At 35.9% G+C, this 21,883-nt stretch overlaps 1 protein-coding gene and 1 pseudogene across 4 annotated transcripts; both read left to right on the top strand.

The window, feature by feature from the left end:
* The window catches only part of LOC121471538, a 62,218-nt pseudogene extending 60,954 nt beyond the window's left edge, over positions 1-1,264 (top strand).
* Positions 1,265-16,490: 15,226 nt separating this feature from the next.
* On the top strand, positions 16,491-20,752 carry RGS1 (regulator of G protein signaling 1). 4 transcript variants are annotated; one of them, XM_041773522.1, is made up of 5 exons: positions 16,491-16,680; positions 17,068-17,148; positions 17,565-17,629; positions 19,002-19,165; positions 19,914-20,752. In XM_041773522.1, the coding sequence occupies exons 1-5, from the start codon at positions 16,544-16,546 to the stop codon at positions 20,097-20,099; spliced, it is 633 nt and encodes a 210-aa protein (XP_041629456.1). In that variant the 5' UTR covers positions 16,491-16,543; the 3' UTR covers positions 20,100-20,752. The 4 variants fall into 4 exon arrangements, with proteins under 4 accessions (XP_041629456.1, XP_041629457.1, XP_041629458.1 ...); XM_041773523.1 differs by having other exon boundaries at positions 16,494-16,680; positions 17,568-17,629; XM_041773524.1 differs by having other exon boundaries at positions 16,495-16,572.
* The last annotated feature ends 1,131 nt before the right edge of the window (positions 20,753-21,883 follow it).

Genomic DNA, 21,883 nt, shown 5'->3' on the forward strand with positions numbered 1-21,883 from the left:
AAAAGTGACACATGAAAAAGCATATAGAACCTTCAGATGCATGTCTACATGTCAGGGTTAATGATAAATATAAGAACATGTGATTGCACCAGCAAAGATGCTTGAGAATTTGATTGGATGTGGATACGTTCTCATCAGTATACTTTAAGTATATCACGTGAAAAATAATCAACCACTGATTCCTGGAAATGGCCACATTAGTACGAACTAGTATGCAGGGCATTCTGCATAGCAATTGTATATCTTTCTCATATCTTTTCTCATATCTTTTTTTTTTGTAACCTATTTCCTGCAGTGCAAAGAAACTGACACAGGATGCTCATGAAATGAGATTTAATTTTTTCAGTCCATGTGCTGCAGCTGAACAGCAGAAAGCCCCTAGATTTCACAGAACTAAATTTTAGTATTTTTCTAATGGAAACCCCCTTGGTTTGTAGGGTTCTCACAAACTGCTTTGGAATCATATTATTAAAGTTGGTCTCATGCATTTTCCCTACCTTATTGCCATCACTGTTTTTTCACATTTACATTTTGGGAAAAATGTTGTCCTAAGTGATCTTGAAACATCACTTTAATAAACAATACACTCTCTAAAGAACCCTCACACTAAAATTTGCAAAATACACTCAAAGGCATTATATAGTTGATGGATTTAAAATCCTAAAGTGGAATGATTTTTGTCAAGGATGTTCAGTGAGGCATGCAACTCACAAGCCAAATCTTAAAATCTAATAAGATAATATATTGTCATTCTAATTTTGAAGTGAAAGAGCTAACTTTTCTGAATCATACTTGAAAATTAGGTAAAGGTCTTAACATGCTGTAGAAAACTACACTCTTCATACATGTGAACATTTCTGTAAAGAGAACTGCCTCGGAAAAGAAAGCAAGTGGTAGAGTTGATGGAGGTAGGGAAGCCATGGAAGAAGGTAAGTTGCCAGGAAAGAGTCTTGATTATGAGGTTTACACTTCACATATATGAGACAAGCCTCAAACCAAGCTCTGAAGACAAGATAAGCCCGAAACCAGATTCCAACTCAGGGGAAAAAATAGATGCAAAAAGGGAACTACAGCATACTCCTCAGGACTACTTAAGTGGTGGAAAAGGTTGATCTGGATAGGAAAGTTTATATAGTGCTGAGAAACTGTTCAAGGTGTACTGTGTTCATACACTTAAGGGAAGCGATGCCTTGAAGAGCTGACAGCTTTAGTCTTACAAAGCAGTGATTTTGAGAATGAGCTTAGAAAAATGCAACAAGCATGAACTTTTTTTAAAAGATTTATTTATTTATTTATTTATTTATTTATTTATTTTATTTTATTTTATTTATTTATTTGAAAGAAAGAGAGTGGAGGAGGGCCAAAGAGAAAGAATCTTCAATCAGACTCCCTGCTGAGTGCAGAGCCTGATTCGGGTTGGGGGCTCAATCTCAAGATCCTGAGATGATGACCTGAGCCTAGACAAGAGTCTGACACTTCACCAACTGAGCCACCAGGTGCCCCAAGAACACGCATGAATTTTGAAGTCAGGCCTCTGTTGTATTCCAAGTTTTGACACATTTAGTCAGAAAAAATAATCTCTTTGAAACTCAGTTGTCTAATTTGTTAAATGAGAATAATGACATTTTTCCCAAAGAATAATAATAAAGATGAGATCAAGTAATCAAAAATGTATAAGTTGGTTTTCATTCTTTTATCTAGCTTTATTATTAACTATCATTACTTTTATGAGTATTGTAAAATAACTTCTATAGCAAGTCTGAAAGAAAACATAAGCATGAATGTTGCTTAGAGTAATCTTTCTTTGTAGTAACTGGTGTATATAACGAGTGAAACATTGGCTCAGAGGGTTGTGCCAGAGTGAGCATGGCATGACATCCTATTAATTGGCCTATTCTACATCACTTTGCTTCCCCGAGTTTATACCCCTCTCCAGACCACATTATATGATAACTACGTGAAATCAAATGTCTTAAATATGATGCTTATTTTCAAATTCCTGTACTATGGCAAAGTTTCTTTTTTTGGTCAAACTGTTGCAAATATAATGTGTTACTCCCTGAATTGATAAGAAAGGAAATGAGTGTTTATTCATCATATGAATGAATTTCTAGATCTACCTGTGACACATTTAAACATGAGAATTACCATTTGACCTAAGTATTCTAACAATGTAAGCAATACTTCCTTAAGCATCTTCAGCGTTTTGAATAATGAAAAGTGTGGTCTAGAGGTGATGACAAGTGGTTGGAAGTTATGATCCCAAGGGCCATCCCTGGGTCTGACAGTGACGCAGTAGTTGACTTTAGACTAGTCATTTGACCAGTGTGAGCCAATTTGTCTATTTATATTCCTTCTTTTAAACCTCAAATGTCATCCCTCTAGAGAGAAAGTCTAACATTTCAATTTTAAAAACTGTAGAAATCCAGGTCATTTGATAATCTGGATGATTATTGTATTTATCAATAAATGCAATAAGGTCAGCATGATAGTATTCTGAAGGTGAAAAGAACAATCAAATGAGGGGACGCCTGGGTGGCTCAGTGGTTGAGTGTCTGCCTTCAGCTCAGGGAGTGATCCCAGTCTAGGTATCGAGTCCCACATCGGGTTCCCTGCGGAGAGCCTGCTTCTCCCTCTGCCTATGTCTCTGCCTCTCTCTGTGTCTCTCATGAATAAATAAATAAAATCTTTAAAAAAAAAGAACAATCAAAAGACTATGGAAAAAGAATAAAATTTTTATATGAATGTGTTGCTATCAACACATAATGTAATAGCAAGAAGGAGTTAGGGCTAGGTAATAATGATATCAATATAAAAATGACACAAAAACTGTAATCACCACATTTAAGGGTGTCACAAGCTGGGGATTTCTTTATTCAAACATTTACTATTCTTGGGAGCTCAAGACATCAGATAATAAAGTACAGTGATCCCTGAGAGATGGGAAACAAATGCATACCTTATGTTCACAGTTTACTACCTGGAGAAAGTGGCCTGGCTATGGTGGAGGGTGAGAGACCTGAGGCAGAGTCCTATAATCTCCCTGGAGAGGAGACAATGCTGGCAGTTCAGAGACCCAAGCAGTTAAAGTCAGCAGGAAAAAATATCAGAAAAGAATGAGCTACACAGAGAAAGGACTCCACAAAGTTTGCAAAGGGTTCCACTTCAGTGTTGGTTGAATACTCATTAGCGCTTATCTGTGATAAACTACTTGAGAGAACCACTTGAAAACGTAAGAGGGAATCATACTCAGAAATTACACAAAGGCAGAATTAGTCCCAAAAGCCGGAGTGGAAGACCTAATATTTCAAAGATACTGGGTAGAACACTAAAAGGGGCCTTGCTTCAAAAACAGGGAAAACCAACCCGCAATAAAACATGGCATTGATCCCACCTAACAAAGCCTAACCTGGGAAAATTAAACTGTCTCAGGCAACCTAACCATCTAAGAATACTTATAGCATTGAAAAAAAAAAGTAGCACCTGAAAAAAGTAAAATCATAACTTCTGGTATCCAATAAAAAATTACCAGGCATTCAAAGAAGTCTGGAAATTACAACCTATATTGAAGGTGAAGATCAATTGAAAGACTTCTGCAGAAATGATACAGATAGTACCACACACAACAATAGTACAAACACCACTGGTACAAGAACCTCAGAACAGTTCTTACAAGTGCTTCCCGTGTGTTCAAAACATTAGAAGATTGAAGATGTTAAGTAAAGACACAGAAGACATAAGAAGACACAAATTAAACTTCTAGAAACAGAACCCACAATATATAGAATGAAAAAATGCACTGGATGGGGTAATGTCATATTAGACAATGATAACTGAACCTCAAAGGAGAAAACAGAATGTGCGTCCATCTGTCCCATTTACCACAATTCCTGAAGAGAAAGGTAGAAGCAGAGCCTCAAGATATGAAAGCCTAAAATCTTATGGATGAACAGAAAAGTCTTAACCAGGATGTAAAATGTCTTATCACTAAGACCAAAAAAGAAGAAAAAGAAGTGGAAAATCACTTTAGATGGGAGATTTTAATTTTTATTTTTTCAGAAGCACTAATGATGTGCACATGTATGTGTTTTCTCTTCTTTCAAAAGGGGAAGGAATAGAAAGTGAAAGTGGGGTATAGGGGAATGAAAAGGTCTTCCCCAATAAGACAAGGCCTGCTGGACCTCCTGACCTCTGGAGGGGTGAAGCAAGCTACAGGCAGACTCCACTGAATAGAACACTAGCCAAGTGAAGAAAGACAGTTGCTAGAGAGAGCTGTTCCTTGATGCAGAGAACAGAAGCAGACAGGGCCTGAGCATGGGATGAGGACAGATTATCTGTCCTTTTCTATTAACTACCATGTATTAGTTTTGTGATCTTGAGTATATTACACAGTCCCCTGAGCCTACCTTTCCTTATATAAAAAAGGAGTAATTATATACATATATCTCATAAATTGCTTTAAAGAATAGAGATATAATTTACCTAATCTTACTGCTCAATGTGATCTATTTTCTCAGGAACTAGGGGTGAAGGTGTGGTGGAAAAGTGAGTTTTAATAACCAGACACATCTGACTTGGGTCCTTAGCATGTGTATAGAACAGTAAGCTCAGTACAATACTGAAGCAACTTTCCTATAAACTAGTTGCCTCCTTTTTTTTTTTTTTTTACATTTGTTATTTAAGCTTGACAATATATTCTGTTCTCACTTTTGAAGACACTGCAAGTGGTATGATAGCAATAAGGAGTGCTTCTTTCAAAACAATAGTACAATATGAAAGGTATTGGCTATTAATGCTGTAAAATAGCAGGGCCTTCATAGCAGGGCCTTCATATCTTCCTTCCTGAGGCTGGAAAGAAAAGTCAATTCTGTTTGGAATCCCAGTACCTATCTGTTGTTTCACTAAATCTGTAAGAGTTCAGAACATTGTTTCTGAGAAGAACATAGTAGGCAGTGGCAGGATATTGCTCCTGATAAAAGAACTAGGAAAATAAAAACAAAAAACACCAAAAGCATTCCTTTTTTTTTTTCTATAAGCACTTACTAAAAGTTTTACTATTTAAATATTTGATGTCTTATTTTTCCAGCTTTATTGAGGTATAATTGATATATAGCATTCTATTAGTTTGGGTGCAACTTCATGATTTGATAAATGTATATATTGCAAAAGGATTATATACACCACCTCCCATAGTTAGAATTTTTTTCTTGTGATAGGAACCCTTAAGATCTACTGTTAGTAACTTTTAAATATACAACAGAGTATTATTAACTATAGCCATCATGCTGTAACTTGCCTCACCAGGACTTATTTATCTTATAACTGGAAGTTTGTACCTTTGTATGGCTTCAACCATTTCTCCCATTCCCCAGCCCCCACCTCTGGCAATCATCAATCTATTCTCTGTATCGATGGGTTTGTTTTTTTTAGATTCTACATGTAAGTGCGATCACACTGCATTTGTCTTTCTCTATCTGACTTATTTGACTTAGCATAATGCCTTCAAGTTTCATTCACATTGTCATAAATGGCAGCATTCTTTCATTTTTATGGCTGAATAATATTCCATTGTTTGTGTGTATGTGTGTATATGTACAATGGAATATTTATTTATTTATTCACACCTCCACCTTCTTTCCCTTTCCAATGGTCAATGAACACTTAAGTTGTTTCTGTGTCTTGTCTATTGTAAATAATGCTGCAATAAACATAGAAGTGAAGAATTTCTTTCAACATAATAATTTTGGGAAAATGTCATATATGTAAAAGGAACAGATTGTTGTAGAAGCAAAGAGAACTAGAAGAATTAAAATTCGGGTGGTGGGGAAGAGCCCTTAATAAGCGGGCTGCAACATCAACCATTTTCCTTGCCACCCCCAGGCACATGTGGAGGCTGGGGTTTAAACTAGGCAGAGAAAACTCCACAGTGGAAAAGATGTGAGCAGAACTCTCAATGCCCTCATGGACTGATATAGTGGATTAGAATCTAGAGAAGTCCCAAATACATAGCCAGTTTCCTACATAGGACATCTTGTTTTGTGCTGCTGCACAGGTGCTTGGGCACCTCATCTTGAAAAGCTGAAGGTAATCTCCAATAGTCTGCTATTGGATAGCCCTTCTGGCTTTGGGGGTGTGGGGAATATGACTTGCTAAAGAAAGCAATGTGAAAAAAAAAAGGGAGATGCTTTTTATTGCTTCATCTCTATCTGAAGCATGAACTCCTTCCAGAAAGGCTGGAACCCACATTACTTCAGCACTTCCTCATGTCTCAATCACTCAGGAACTGCTGTTCTAGCTACAGATGTTGGAAAGGGAAAGAGGGTGGAGGCAACTAAGAATGTGCTCTTTTCCTTCTCCTTTATTGCTGGATGTCAAATGATATTTCTTAAGGAAAGTCAAGTTATACTGGTAAAAGTACTTGAGAGTATTGAGTCAAGCTGCGAAACCTGATATAGCAAAATTGCATTGGAGAGGGAAAGGAGAGAAGTGGGGAAAGTAGAATATACTGATGGATTATAATTTGTAGTCAGTTACAGACACCATTTAAAGCAACAAAGGTTAAAGTGTATAATATAAAGTCACAGCTATAAAGATAACCTCCAGGACAAAAATGCAAATCTTCAAATTAATAAGGACAAAATCTAAAAACCAAAACAACAATAGCAAAAATCACATGGACTATATATTTTAGAATAATACAGATTAATAGCAGAACATAATGTGATGAGACAATGAAGTCTGATTGTCCTTTTTTTGTCATGTACAAGAGACCTGGAGGTCTCCTTACCAGGCTGGAACTGTGGCTTTGTGATCACATCAGGTCTTCAGATCCTTCTATATTTTTGCTCAGGCATCCTTAGCCTCTGGCTTTCATCCTTTTAAAACCACATGATAGCAACATAACTGCTCAGGCAGATGTCAGAAAGGAAAAGGGTGAAGGGCAAAATGCATATGCCACTTGAGTCAGTCCTCTTTTAAAGTGCTTGGAAAAGTAACTAGTACATAATGAGTATTATTTGTTGAATTAATACATTTTTCTTCACCCCACTGATGCTGAATTAGATACCACCTTATGTCCTCCCGAATACCCTCCATTTTATGCCTAACCTTACATTGTACAATTAACACGTTTTAAAATTTCCCATTTATTTGTCTTTCCCCAGAATACAATTCACCTCTAGATTCCCGAATACATAGCCGAGTGACTAGCATACAAAAAGCATAATAGTTGAAGAAATTAATGTCAGCCTCAGCCCTTAACCCCCTTTTTAGCCAACTTCTTTTAGTACCTCATATGTGCCAAACATTGTTCTGGACATTTGAGCAAAACAGACTCATTCTTATCTATTTAAAATCACACAAAAGTTTAAGTAGAAGAAATTTGCTTCACTTGTAGAGTTTTACTGAAAGATTAGAGATTCTATCGGAGCTCAGGAGACAGAATCCTCAGAAGCTTTCAACTCCACATTGACTTGCTTTGTTCTTTTTTCTAATTTCACAAAGGAAAACAATTAGTAAAGGTAAAGTTTTCACGGCGAAGTCCAGTAGCCATTGTCCATCTGCACATTCAGAAGCCAATGAAGATAGTGAAGAATAAAATGAAGGGAAGGGAAGGGAAGAGGAGGGAAGGGAAGGGAAGGGAAGGGAAGGGAAGGGAAGGGAAGGGAAGGGAAGGGAAGGGAAGGGAAGGGAAGGGAAGGGAAGGGAAGGGAAGGGAAAGGAAGGGAATGGGAAAGGGGAGTGGGGGCCAAAAAATGTTGGCACAAAAACGCAAGGGGTTTAGCTGGAAAGGAAAGATAAAGTGATAGGAAAAGGAGACTGAAGAGTGATTCTGAGAAAGGATAAGCAAATTTGGATAATGGCCTGCCAACTGCATAAAGTGGAGTATAGTTTTATTCAATGATTAATATCAATTATGGCCACCAAGTTGGGCTGTGGTTAAGATAGACCTTAACTTGATGTAATCATGGGTGATTTAAAGGCTTTTGTGAGATCACAGACACCTGAGTCAGTATCCTCATCTTACAACTATTCTACAGCTGTCTGGTATTCTGGTTTTGGAGACATCCACTGCCCAGATCTTCCTTCTCTGGATTGACTGGTGTTTGATTTAATAGTTGGATATGGATTCTACTAGGAAAAAACCCCACACATACAACTCAAAATTTGAAACTTCCTTCATAGTTAGTTCTGAAGTGATTCACATTTTAAATCAATTTTTTTTAGTAAAACAAAAGTGAAATGGTGACATTCTCCCTGGTGTTTGGCCTCCATTGTCTTTGGGAGTGTCCCCAGTCAGGAGGAAATATATAGAAAGGAAACAAAATCTTAATGTATTGATCATTTTTAGGTCATCTCAGAAGCTTTTGATTTTCTTTACATGGTGAATGATGATTCACTTAAAGATGCAAAGGATTAATTATAATATGCAACTATCTACAAGATATTTGTTTCATATTTTAAATTTTTATTATTTTTAAAGTTTATTTATTTTAGTCATCTCTACACCAACATGGGACTTGAACTCATGACCCCAAAATCAAGAGTCACATGCTTTTCTGACTGAGCCAGTCAGGTGCTCCAAGAGACTTGTAAAAGATGTGATTCCCAGGATTAAGTAGGATCATGTAAGTCATGATGCAACTACCATATTCTAAAGAGGTTTCAGTTTTCTTGGGAATCAATTGCTGTTGCATAGTAAACAGGGAAGCAAGAAGAGAGACAAATCAGTTTCAGAGTTGGTCATGCACATTGCCAGTCCCACTGTGACATTTCCACTCCTTTCCCATTCTGACCTTGCTTCCCTGCTTTCTTGCTTATGTCCAACCTCTTGCTATAATTTAGTCTAATCATTGCTAATAATTTCACTTTTTCTTCCATTGCCCATTCACACTTTCATATGCAGAAGGCAAATATATCTCAATCTTGCTTAAACGAAATGTGAAAAAAAGAAACCCCACGCTAGAAAAATGGAACAAATTCCCACACAAACCAGGCTGCTTTTAATATTTCTGTGCCGTTTTTAGTGTGTTAATATCTTACTATCTCAGCTAAGAACCTGGTCAAAACAGACTCAACAAGAGGAAAAAGCTAAAGAATCATAAACAAGACATCAAATCCAGATAAAATAGAACTTAAAACTTATAATGACAAAACAGAAGACAAAAATTTCTCAAGGTAAAAGTTACCTGATTTTTACAAAGAAAATAACAGAAACATATAGCAAATTATATCTCCTGATCTTCCTTAATATCTGAGGCAAAAGATAGAACAAGGTTATGAGCTTTGTTCCCACAAAATATATTGCCCTGGTTTTCTGTTTCTACAAACCCAAGACAAAACAAAGCACATAGAAGAAAACAGAGATAAGAAGCCAGAAGAACTTTTAGGAATCTGCTACCTTTAGAACTATAGGATATAAGCTTCATAGTTGGTGGCAGCCATGTTTCTGCAGTTTGTAGCTTTTCCTGGCCAATATTACTTAAGGTACTTCTACAATACATCCCATCATCTTACTGTTTGTCTAAGTTAACTTAATACTCAAAATGGGGTTGTTGAAATTTGTAACCTTGAAAATCCCATCCTAAAAATGGACTCCAGAGCAGGAACTTTTTACCAGTTCAAATTCAAACTGAAATAACTTTACTCTTTCTAGCCTCATTATGGATTGGCAGTTGGGAGTGATCAATATTTCCAGCTATGAGTATCTGTAGAAGGCAGATGCCAAGAAAATTAGATTAGGGCTGTCAGAAGTAGTCTGTAATATTTCTATATAATTAACATCTGAAGATACATTTAAACACTGTTTAACATCTTAGTTTCCAGAAATACCTTAGCTATGAGAAAAGGAGATTTGTGACAAATATCTTTTAGATTTTTTAAAATTATTTTTAAGTAATCTCTATACCCAACGTGAAGCTATAATCTACTTCCCCTAGATCCAGAATCTCATGCTCCACTGACCAAGCCAGCCAGGTGCCCCAAAACAAATATTGATAGAAAAAGAAATAGTCTGGAAGATTGGCCCAGCCAATGCAGAGCCACAATCCCCGGAGGAGCCCCGAGAACCTACAGCAGTTGGGCTGCCAAATTTACTAAGTTTTAGGAAGGAGAAGTCTAGACAGAGGGCTTTACATAAAACAAAAATGGAAAACATGTTACCTATCACAAATGCTATCTAAATCCTGATTTTTCTGAGTCTAATTTTTTGATCACTACAGAATCTCAAAAGGAGCAAAAATGTCTCAACAGCACTGCCAACACTGTAAGTTGCTTCATGGCCACCTTGACTTCTATACAAAGGAAACTGACAAGAAGTTAGCTGATTTGATCAAACTCACAAAATAACAGGCCAAAGTTATAGCTTGGTATTGAACCCACAGCCTTTTGAAAAGCAGCAAGATTAACACATCATGGGGGTGTGGGGAATATGGAACACGTCATTAGGATTCAATGGGCTCAAAGCCTTTCATTTAATTAAGAATTTAAAAAAGGAAAATAAATTAATAAATCAAGCCTATTTGTAAAAGACTGGGCAAACACAGGAAGTGTGGAACACCACAGACCGTGTATACCTACAGTAAGAGTAGAATCATGCTGAGAGTTACTATCTATTGACTTCAACATGCTAACTCAAGTAGGAAGAGCATGGCTTATTTTGAATATAACATTTGCTATAAAATCAATGCCCATAATGAGAAAAAAAAAAATCAATGCCCACTATATTTGACACCAATACTTGGTAAAACTAAACAAACGCAAAAGCAAAACATTAGAGAATACATGAAGAAAGTGTAGTTAGTGGAGTCATGAGAAATAAGTGCCACAGCTTTGGAAAGAACAAAGCAGGTCAAGAAAATGTGATAGGTTTTTCTAGGGAAATTACATAATGAATGGAGAAAAACAAAGCAAATAAATTACTGTTGTTAACCACTTTAGTGTGTGGTAAAAGCAAAGGCAAATCACTGAAATAGTGTTACATGAGATTTGAGAAATTAATACAACCATTTATCAAAGTTGTCCCCTAGTAATTAAAAAATACTTTATTTTTACAAATTGCCTCTCTTTGTTGACCTTTAAGTATCTCTGCTTTTGCATTTATGTCCTGTGTCATATAACATATCATTCCAGTCCAACTGCAAATAATGTATCAGTGTTCTTATAGCATTTAGTTTTCCATTTCTTTCAACTTGGGAACAAGACACTTGCTTCAGTGCTTGCAAATTTTGTTTGCAAAGCATAGTCAAATAGAGTCAGACATGACTACTCTCCCTTGTTGAAATGGTTATTAATCATAGAGTAATAATAAATGAAATGAGTCTTTTATGAAGGAAGTATATCAGAGATAATATTGATCAAAGATGTCTTTAGTACATTCAAGAATGAAAGGAAAATGGGCCTATTATTGAGAAATTCATTGGCAAAATGAGTTCTAAGGTGAATAAAGTAAATTTCTAGAATCACATGAGCCCAGTTCACTGAAGGGCTCACATCTGATTTTCTTATAATCACTTAAATTATAGAAAAGAGGTGTTTGGTGTTGACTATAAGTAGATTAGAACAGAGCGAGAAAAAGAAACTAGATTCTTATCTTGCTCAATTTGCGTTTACTAAGATCACTGAATTGCACCAAGTTGCAAATATCTTCTGTTACTAAAACTTCTCAGCTGACTTCTTCATTTAGAAAAAATAAAAAAATAAAAAAATCATAAGCAAGCCTAAAATGTATAATTCTTTCCCTCTACCTAGACATAGAGGAAGATCCTTCCAAATTTACCTTTGTTGAAGCTTTTCAAATAAACTCTACGAAATGTAGCTGAAACATTCTTGGTAGCCCTACCTATAAATCTGGAGGTTGCAAGAGCCCAAAAAGTAGTGAGCCTTTGTCTTCACTCAACCCTTGGGTGATTATGCTAATTCAACAGTCTTTCAGAGCCACTTTTAAATTCTGCAAAGCTTTGTGTTTACATATAGGATCCATTCCTCCATGACCTGTATACATAGAAGAGGTGTCTACTTGCTGAAGATCAGTTTCTCCATTGCAGTCCTTTTGTACTTTCCAACTGGGTGTTGATCTGGAATGCAGAAGCAGGCAGAGAATAGATACATTCTGATTTTGTAATAAATGGCAACAGCATTTTCTTTTCTGTCCTGCACATCCAGACTCTATTTTTCCTACACATTCCTCTTTGATGGCACTTTTCACTTTGACTACTTGCTTAAATACACACTTACTATACTGTAAACTCCTTAGGACAGAGATTCATTCATCTTTCTATTTGCAGTACCGATATCTGATACACTGTAGGACTGCAGTTATAGTTTGTTAAACCCAGATCTTTTTAAAACTTAATTTAATTTAAAAAATTTTTAAGAGAGAGTGAGCTTGTGGGGTGGGCCAGGGCAGGGGAAGGTGGTACAGAGGGAGAGAGAGAGAGAATTTTTTTTTTTTAAGCAGGCTTTAGGCTTAACAAATGTAGGGCTCAATCCCCTCACTCTAAGATCATGACCTAAGCCAAAATGAAGAGTTGGAGGCTTCACCGACTGAGCCATCCCAGGGACCCCTGAAGACATTTTGTTTTAATGAATCAAAATTTCTGTTCATGTCACTGACTTTAATGGTGTAGATATATTTTTATTTTTAAGATACAACCTCAGACTCATTATGTCCTTTTCCCCATAATTCCTAACGTCCACAACAAAATTTCAGCAATATTATAAAGGTTCAAAATCAGTTTAGTCAATACCAAGTTTGAAAAAGTCATATAGCAAAGCATTCCCTAAGATTCAGGTGGCTGGAGTGATTGGAACCAAAATGTAATATCAACTCAGCAAAAATAATTAAAATTAAAATTCTCCTCACAATTGCTATCCATAATCAGAACTGTCTTATTGAACCAATCTCCTAGATATTCAAAAATATAACACTGGGATTTTTAAGGCAGGGAAACTATTCTGTTTGATACTATGATGGTGGATACGTGTCATTATACATTTGTCAAAACCCGTACAATGTATACCATCAGAGGAAACCATAATGTCTACTAAGGACTTTGGGTGATAACGATGTGTCAGTGCAGGTTTATTAATAAATATACCACACTGATGCGGGATGTTGATGGTGGGGAAGGCTGTGGGAAGTGGAGAGAGTATATAGAAACTCTCTGTACTTTCCTCTCAGCTTTCCTGTAAACCTAAATTGCTCTAAAACTAGTCTGTTAATTTCTTTAAATAACACTAAGACCACAAGCAATATTCCTTTTCTTAAGACTCCAAATCAGTTACTTATGCACAATTTCACATAGGAAGTATACAAACCAGCCTGTGTTTATGAAAGCCACTGTTTCTTCTATTGGCTTTTAATCAAATACTCCAGTTTCAACCAAAGTGATGGATTCAGTAAAGTTACTATTTTATGATTTGTCTTTTTTTTAAGCTTTTATTTATTTATTTGACAGAGAGAAAGGAGTGCACAAGCTGGGGGAGTGGCAGAGGGAGAGGAAGAAGCTAGCTCCCTGGTGAGCACGGAACCCCATGTGGGGCCGGATCCTGGAACCAGGATCCAAGCTAAAGGTAGATGCTTAACCAACTAAGCCACTCTGGGCCCCTAATATTTGTCTTTTCTTAATGAATTTCACAAAGAGGGGCCAGACAGTGATACTATAAGATTCATAGAGAATTTTCAATGCCCTGCCATGGACTTATCAGTCCTTGCTGATCCAGCCCCATCAAATTTGCCTAGCTCTGGCATGTATACATGCTTTGCATGTGCTAGCAAGCAGCCTTTGAGAGACCAGATACATTATCTTGCCCTGGAGTTGACTTCAACAATCATTTGTGACATTGGAATTTTAGTAGGACGCCCTCTATCAGGAGTTTCTCTATTTGGGCTTGGAAGTATGCAATTATATGCAAGTACTTGCTTGCAAATGCCTGAACTGAAAGTCAGTATGTAGGTAGCAAAAAATCAGTATAAAAGAATTATTAATAGGGACGCCTGGGTGGCTCAGTGGTTGAGCATCTGCCGTCAGCTCAGGTTGTGATCCCAGGGTCCTGGGATCGAGTCCTGCATCAGGTTCCCCACAGGAGCCTGCTTCTCCCTCTGCCTATATCTCTGCCTCTCTCTGTGTGTCTCTCTTGAATAAATAAATAAAATTTTTAAAAAAAGAATTATTAATAGATGAAGTGAAAATTTACTTCTATCTCAGACCAGTTTTCCTAATTTATTCAGAAAATATTAATTCTGCAGACTATATTCCCGACCTAATGAGGATTCTGTTCTCAAAAATGTAAGGAAACTGCTGCATATTTTACACTCCTTTTAGAGACTGACAGATGTCCATTAACATTTTAAAGGCTCTCCGAGGGATCCCTGGGTGGCTTAGTGATTTAGCCCCTGCCTTTGGCCCAGGGCCTGATCCTGAAGTCCCAGGATCGAGTCCCACATCGGGCTCCCTGCATGGAGCCTGCTTCTCCCTCTGCCTGTGTCTCTGCCTTTCTGTCTCTGTGTCTTTCATGAATAAATAAATAAATAAATAAATAAATAAATAAAGTATTTAAAAAAATAAAATAAAGGCTCTCCGAAAATCTGCCTTAACCGGTTTAAGAACTTTATTTAATCTTAATTTCCCAAACCTATGTTGCCCCCTAACCTTTGCTGCCGTTGCTGCTGCTGTTGTCCTGATACTTGATACTGTTAATTCACATCCGAAGAATTATAGTTGCAGAAACATACTCTGTACATTGTCAGTATATTTGGATAACAATAATAACGGGCCATTAAAAATAAATGTTAATTTTTTTTCTTTTTTCTCCCCTGCAGGGAGCCCAATGCGGGACTCAATCCCAGGACCCTGGGACCATGTCCTGAACCAAAGGCTCAACCACTGAGCCACCGACGTGCCCATAAATTTTGTTTTTCTAACATAATGTACCTACATTATCTAGAGAAATGAAAGGTTACCAGATAAACCAATGTGAGCAATGCTGAAGATGTTAACAGAAAAGTAAATATAGACTGAACCACAAGAAATTTACAAATGCCTTTCTGTCAGCAGTCTTGAAGCCCCATCAGTTTTGTTTGGGTCACTTTCAAAGTGGCTGGCTCATCTCACTGGCTCTCTGTCTGCATCATGTTATCTTTCAAACATCAAATGATGCTTGCACATACAACGTAATATACATATTTGTGAGTGTGTAGTAAGCAAATTTTCAAATATTATAATGTGATTTCTTCATTTATTTTTTATCTTGATGATAGAACCAAGATAGGAAAAGTAGTACTCTCTTCTTTATCAACTATACATAATACCACCAGAAGCCTCTCTGTATAAAATTTGTTTGGTCTTTTCAGTGACAAAAACCAGAGGAGGTTTACATTAAACTGGACACCATAAATATGCACACTCTATAGATAAACTCTATAAAAGCTTACATTGCATTCACCCCTCTTTGTTGATCAGTGAGTAGTCACCTAATTCATTGGATTTAAATTCTGAGAGTTTTTTTTTGGGGGGGGCGGGGTTGTTTGTTTTTTAATCTTTAATCTTAAATTAAAGCTAGACTGTCTCCAGAGATACTGCCAAAATTTGGAAGATCATCATAACCTAAGAAGTAGACTTTATTGGCCTGTCCAAATATACTCTCATTTTACCTTAAGTGGTTCTCTTTTGATACTGTGTCATTTTTTGGTATCATTATATTTATATATTATATCATGTTATTGTGTTAACTATACTTTTATGTATTTATAGCTTTGTTTAATTTTCCTTTATTCTTATCCTAAGCAGTAATATACAAAAAAAATCACAGATTGATATATTAATTATATTTCTGGTAAATATTAATATTCATGAACCCCTTAAAGTTATCTTGTATATCACCAGCAGAATCTGTAGCACACACTTTGGAAAACACAAATAGAAATTTCTTGCTACAGAAATAAGAGATGGGAGGTGGAGTGGGGAAAAGTTAAGATAACCTCTCATAACTCTCCCTCCTACCAGATATATACACAAATAATCAAACAGAAAGATATTTATTTACACTACTTTCTGGGAAAAAAAAAGAATTCTTTAAAATACTGTGATCAGAGGAATTTTATAATCAAGGAATATTCAAAACATTGAGGGGATACATCTCTAATATTGAGTTTCTGTGTGATACAATAAATACACTAAAATAAATATTTTACTGAAATATGCAATTTTTATGAAGAAACAGACATCCCCTAGAACCAAAGACTGATCCTGCTAATACTTTAGGCATGTGGTATATGTGTGTGTGCCTCTGTGTGCTTACTTTTCTTTCTTTCTTTTTAATCAAGTGACCTATACTCATTTGGTTAAGTTTCTACCACAAGACATCACTGTATGCTTCTTTTTTTTCAAGATACACGTCATAACACACCAAGAAAGAGGGAACTTCCAGTGTCTGTGGTAACATCACTTGATAAACAGACTCATTTGAACAGCAAGAGCCTGTTTGCCTTTACTATATAAAGCAGCAGAGACGTTGACGAGCAGATATTTGCCGAGTGAGGACTATGCGAGCAGCAGGCATCTCCACACCAAGGTTAGACAAAATGCCAGGAATGTTCTTCTCTGCTAATCCAAAGGAATTGAAAGAAACTGATCATTCACTTCTAGATAATAAAACGCATAAAAAGAGGCCAAAGACTTTGTAAGTTCACTTGATGTCTCATTTTGTGAATTTTTGACTTAGATTATCTTTAATGGCAGAAGGATTGAGAATGAATGGGAAAAAATATGAGCATTTAGTTAACTAAATCAGAGAAATTAGCTGATGTGTATATATATATAATACATGTATTATACATTTAGTTGTATTCAAATTTTTTTTAATGATTCGTGACAGGGCGTTAGATTATGTGGAAATTTTTTCAGACTTTGGCTTGTAAAAATTAGCTCAAGCTTAACATAGGAAAATGTTGTAACAACTATTTTTATTATTGCCTTGTTCCTTGGAGAAGTTTATTTCATGTTCCTTGTGCAAATAAAATGTATTCTACTGAGTAAATATGAATATTCATCTTTGTATCTTTTGTAGTGGAATGGATGTGAAAGCATACCTGAGATCTATGATCCCACATCTGGAATCTGGAATTAAACCTTCTAAATCCAAAGACATGTATGTATACTAATATGCTGAACTATCATTTTAAGAGCAGCCTGTGTATTAGCTCTATATTCTAGCAAGTGATTAATACTGCACATGCTAGTGTTTATTTTAAGTAACAAGCCAAACGAAAGTAGACTACATTAGTACCAACGTAAATTAAGTCCCAACGTATGTGTACATAATTTGCTATTCATTATACTGTTACAGTATATGTATTTAGATTTCTTCACATTCTACTGACAGATATTTTCATAATGACAGTAATTCTAAAGGAAGTTTTGTTTTCTTACAGATAAATTTTAAGAAAACGTATAGAACTAGAATCTTAGTTCCTGGAGTTATCAAAATATAGCAGCTATTCTGATATCATTTGTGATTACACACACAAAAAAATATCTGACTAATTTATGTGAATTTTGTCCCAGCAGACTCTCTGTTAATGAAGTAATGCAGTGGTCTCAATCTCTGGAAAAACTACTTGCAAACCAAAGTAAGTATGATTAACTTACTAAATGTTTTTAGGTTTACCTCAGTACACTAATAGATTGAATGACCTCATTAAAACATAGTGTTCTGGATAGAAGAGTATATAAAAAGTTGTATTCCAGTTTTTCTGTAGTCACTAATAGCTTCAGCATATTATTCCTCATTGTAGTGTGATGTTGACCTCACACAGAGTCCGCCACTGTCCTTCAGACAAATTTGCTGAGACAATTAGGTATTTCCATGGATCATTATAGGAGCAAAATTTAAAGCTATGCTGGGGTTCTGAAGTTTCAAGTTTTTAAAAGTAAACCAAACATCTCAACTTATGACCATTCTGAAAGCTACCTATAGAATGTATTTTTGTAACTGTTGGATGTAAGAAGTAAGATTCATTAGGTTAATTGACTATTTTATTATTTTCATTCTCTCCATTCATTCATTGACTCATTTAGCCTACTTTTATGTGGTAGGCAGTTTAGAAGCACTAAGGATTCAAAACCAAGGACACGTGCCTTGCTGCTTTGAAGGAAGTTGAGAAACACAATATTTAATTGCATTATATATAACATGATACATGATAACACAGATATGATAAAAAGAATTTCTAAACAGTCTTGTGGGGAGTTTCTGATAAGAGAAGGTAAAGAGTGAAATCAGCTTGCCTTTCCCTCATCGTGGGCATTGCAATTCTCTTGGGATTAGGATCTCACTCAGAGGTATGAATAAGCAGTGTGGTCTTTATCTAGAGGAAGAATTTAATCCTCTTTTCCCCACAAGCACTCTTAATCCCTACTTAGGGTGTCAAGTAGTTCAATGTGGTTCATCCCTCTTATCATCTGACTTAGTTTACAATCCAACCAAACAAATAAATGGTACAAATGGCCCATCAAAAAGCCTCAGTAACACCAGCAAATAGAATCAGCATATCAGCACATTTCCTGACTGATAGGGATTGGATGGGGAATTTATATTTGTTAATAATAAACATGATGTTAATGACCTTCGTCAATATTTGCTTCCCTAAAATAATCTACAGTCTGGCTAGGAGTTGGTATTTATAAGAAAAGAGATTGTTATGTTATCACAAGAGCAGAATTTCAACTTAATAGATGGAAGCAAAGCACAGTTCTGTAGCCATTGCTAGCAGCCTGTGACGGTGGATGGGTTTGTCTGGCCCCAGAGAAACTATCAGTGAAGGAATCTCTGAGGTTGTCTCGTCTTTATGAATTACGCACAGTTGTTTCTTCAGCATTAGCCGTATCTTACCTTTGAGCCTAGACAATGCAGTAGTATTTTTCTTGCAAATTTCTTCTTTAAGGTACTCATTTATTGGCTCAAATAATTTAATTATCTCACCTCTCACCCTTTATTTTTAGTTGGTCAAGATGTCTTCAGAAGTTTCCTAAAGTCTGAGTTCAGTGAGGAGAACATTGAGTTCTGGCTGGCTTGTGAAGACTATAAAAAAACAGAGTCTGATCTTTTGCATCGCAAAGCGGAGAAAATATATAAAGCATTTGTGCATTCAGATGCTGCTAAACAAGTAAGTATTATCTTCGTTATCATCAGTTTATGTGTAAAGGAACTTAGATGCAGAAATAGCATTCTGCATACATAGCAAGATTAGATCTTTTTTAAGTATTATAATTTCACTGCTAAATATTTAGGTATGTTCATATAGTTCAGTGCAGTAATAAGCTAATTTTCTATATCTTTGAATATTTCAAGACAGTAGAATGAAAAGATTGGTTTTGCAAAATTAGCTAACATGATAGAGATGGGGTAAGGAGTACCAGTGTTACCAGCCAGAATTACATGTCAGAATGTCTTGAATGAGTTAGCTCATCTTACATTAGGATAAAATACAGATTAGTGTAATACATACAATTATAGCAACAGAGATATTTTCAGTTAGTAGTAGTGCCCCCATTCCAGTTAAATATTCTTAGTTCAAGCAAAAATTACTACACAAGGTGTCCTCTCCTATGAATTTTAAATGACCACATCACTCTTCACCTTGTATGGATACTTAAATTTTTCATGTCTGTCTCTTTGGCATCTCCCAACTATACCATGAGCTAACTTGGAGCAAAGATTTTTTTGTGTGTGATATTTCTTTTTACTTCCTTCAAACCTAGTATAGAGCTGGTTTAGAGAAGGCATGTAAGAGATATTTGAACTGATATCACTGAGGGCTTAATGCCATTGTCTTGAGATGTTTCAACAAACATAGTCACATCACAAAATGTGCAATAAATTGGAAGTACGTATTAATTAGTATTTCTTTTTAGATCAATATTGACTTTCACACTCGAGAATCTACAGCCAAGAAGATTAAAGCACCAACCCCTACATGTTTTGATGAAGCCCAAAAAATTATATATACTCTTATGGAAAAGGATTCCTATCCCAGATTTCTCAAATCAAATATATATTTAAATCTTCTGAATGAACTTCAGGCTAATAGTCTAAAGTGACCAGTTCCGGGCTGGAGAGAATTGAAGATCATATCAAGGACAGAAGGAATGCTCCAGTTATGGCTCCCTGGGTGAACAACCTGGCCCTTTTGAGTGACTCCACAGGCCCAAGAGAAGAGCAAATGACTCAAAATGGATTAACATGGAAGTTATACAGGCTCAGGGTTAAAGGCGCATAAGCAAGAGACAGTAGAAAGAAGGAGATACTGTGGTACTGTCATTAAAAAAAAAAAAAAAAAAAAGTGGACATGTCAGAAAATCCCTCAGTACTGAGAAGGCCAGGTAACTCCAGTTACACAGAAACTGTGAATAAAGGTTTTGAAACCAATTAAAACATGCTATAAGCTTTAAGGTCAACTGATATTTATGCTACATATTATTATATAGAGATTGCATTGAACTGCTGAGATCTCTAACTGGGATAGCTATTTGGAAAATATGTGTTTGCAACCACCGTTGCTATTATTGATGCTTGCAAGGGTTTTTGGTGTTTTATATTTTTTGTTTGCTTTTGGTTTGAAAGAGATGAAGAAGAGAATAATGTATTTAACTTAAACTATTGCTCTTAAACTGGGAAGTGAGAATTTATTTGTAAATTAAATTATCACAGTGCCATAATAAATGAGTTTTGTATTAAAAATATATAGAAGCTATTTCTCTTTACATTTCTTTGCCATTTTTAGAAATGAGTATTTATTCCTCACATTTAACAAAAACTCAAGCAAGGCTCTTCTACTCTCTATCATTTCTTCAACATCTAAAATTATCAGGAAATTAATCCCATACTAAAGTATTATATGTATCTATTGGAAAGAGTTCATTAGTTTTCTCTTTGCTATCATAATGCTTAATGCATTATGCATTATTATGAAAGCAAACAAATATGCTTTCATATAGTCAAGCTTCAAACTGATGAAAAATTGAAGAAGTCTTTAAAAAGGGGATGGAAGAGTAATTTCAAGAAGTAACCTAATTAACAATTAATATTTTATTGTGATTTAAGTTTAGAAAACTCAATGTTCATAGCAATCTTGTGAAAGCTGAGACTCAGAATAAATCACTAGTCCCCAAATTTAGTTGTCAAACTACTTAGGATGTTTTAAAAATAACCACAATCACCACCTTTTTCAGGGCCCTATCCCAAACTGAATCAGAATCTTGAAGGGATAGGTTATGAAAATCTACATTTTAGAAGGAAATCCCAAGTGATTCTAAAGATAATTCGGGGCTGGGAACCCTGTAATTAAGACAGTCATGCTGCTGGGGGGGGTGGGGGGGGTGGGGTTGCACACAAATCTCTCACTACACAATTTGAGCTCTTTCTGCTATGAGACACTGCCCCCCACTGGCCAAAATACATTTCCTAAATCGTTCATGTCTCCAACAGTCCTCTAAGTGTCAAGTAAGTAGGAAAATAAGAGGACTCTGTAGGGGTCACCTACAGAGAGTAGAAAAATAATCAAGATTATGCCCATTCCAGCATAGCCTATATAGCTCTATCTTCCCATGTGCCCGTGTTCCATATTTTATTGAATAATCAGCCATCCACACACCATAGTGAAATACTATGGATATTCTCAGTACAGGATTACTACTCATCAGGCCCACAGCTAGGGTTTGGAGCAATATATATATATAAGATTTTAAAAGTATTACTCTTGAGTTTCTATGGAATAGAATCCATATTGTTTCTACCTTAAATTTTATTCCATGGTTTAGCAGGTCATATTATAAGAGAAGCTTAGGAAGAGGGTTCAGTTTTATAACAATAGTAATAATCAAGT

This window comes from Vulpes lagopus, chromosome 11 (genome assembly GCF_018345385.1).
Source record: "Vulpes lagopus strain Blue_001 chromosome 11, ASM1834538v1, whole genome shotgun sequence".
NCBI lineage: Eukaryota > Metazoa > Chordata > Mammalia > Carnivora > Canidae > Vulpes > Vulpes lagopus.

Coding starts and splice junctions, on each gene's coding strand:
- RGS1 (XM_041773522.1), top strand. CDS start 16,544: ATGCGAGCAGCAGGCATCTCCACACCAAGGTTAGACAAAATGCCAGGA. Junction 16,681..17,067: donor AAAAAGAGGCCAAAGACTTT/GTAAGTTCACTT, acceptor TATCTTTTGTAG/TGGAATGGATGTGAAAGCAT. Junction 19,166..19,913: donor ATTCAGATGCTGCTAAACAA/GTAAGTATTATC, acceptor ATTTCTTTTTAG/ATCAATATTGACTTTCACAC.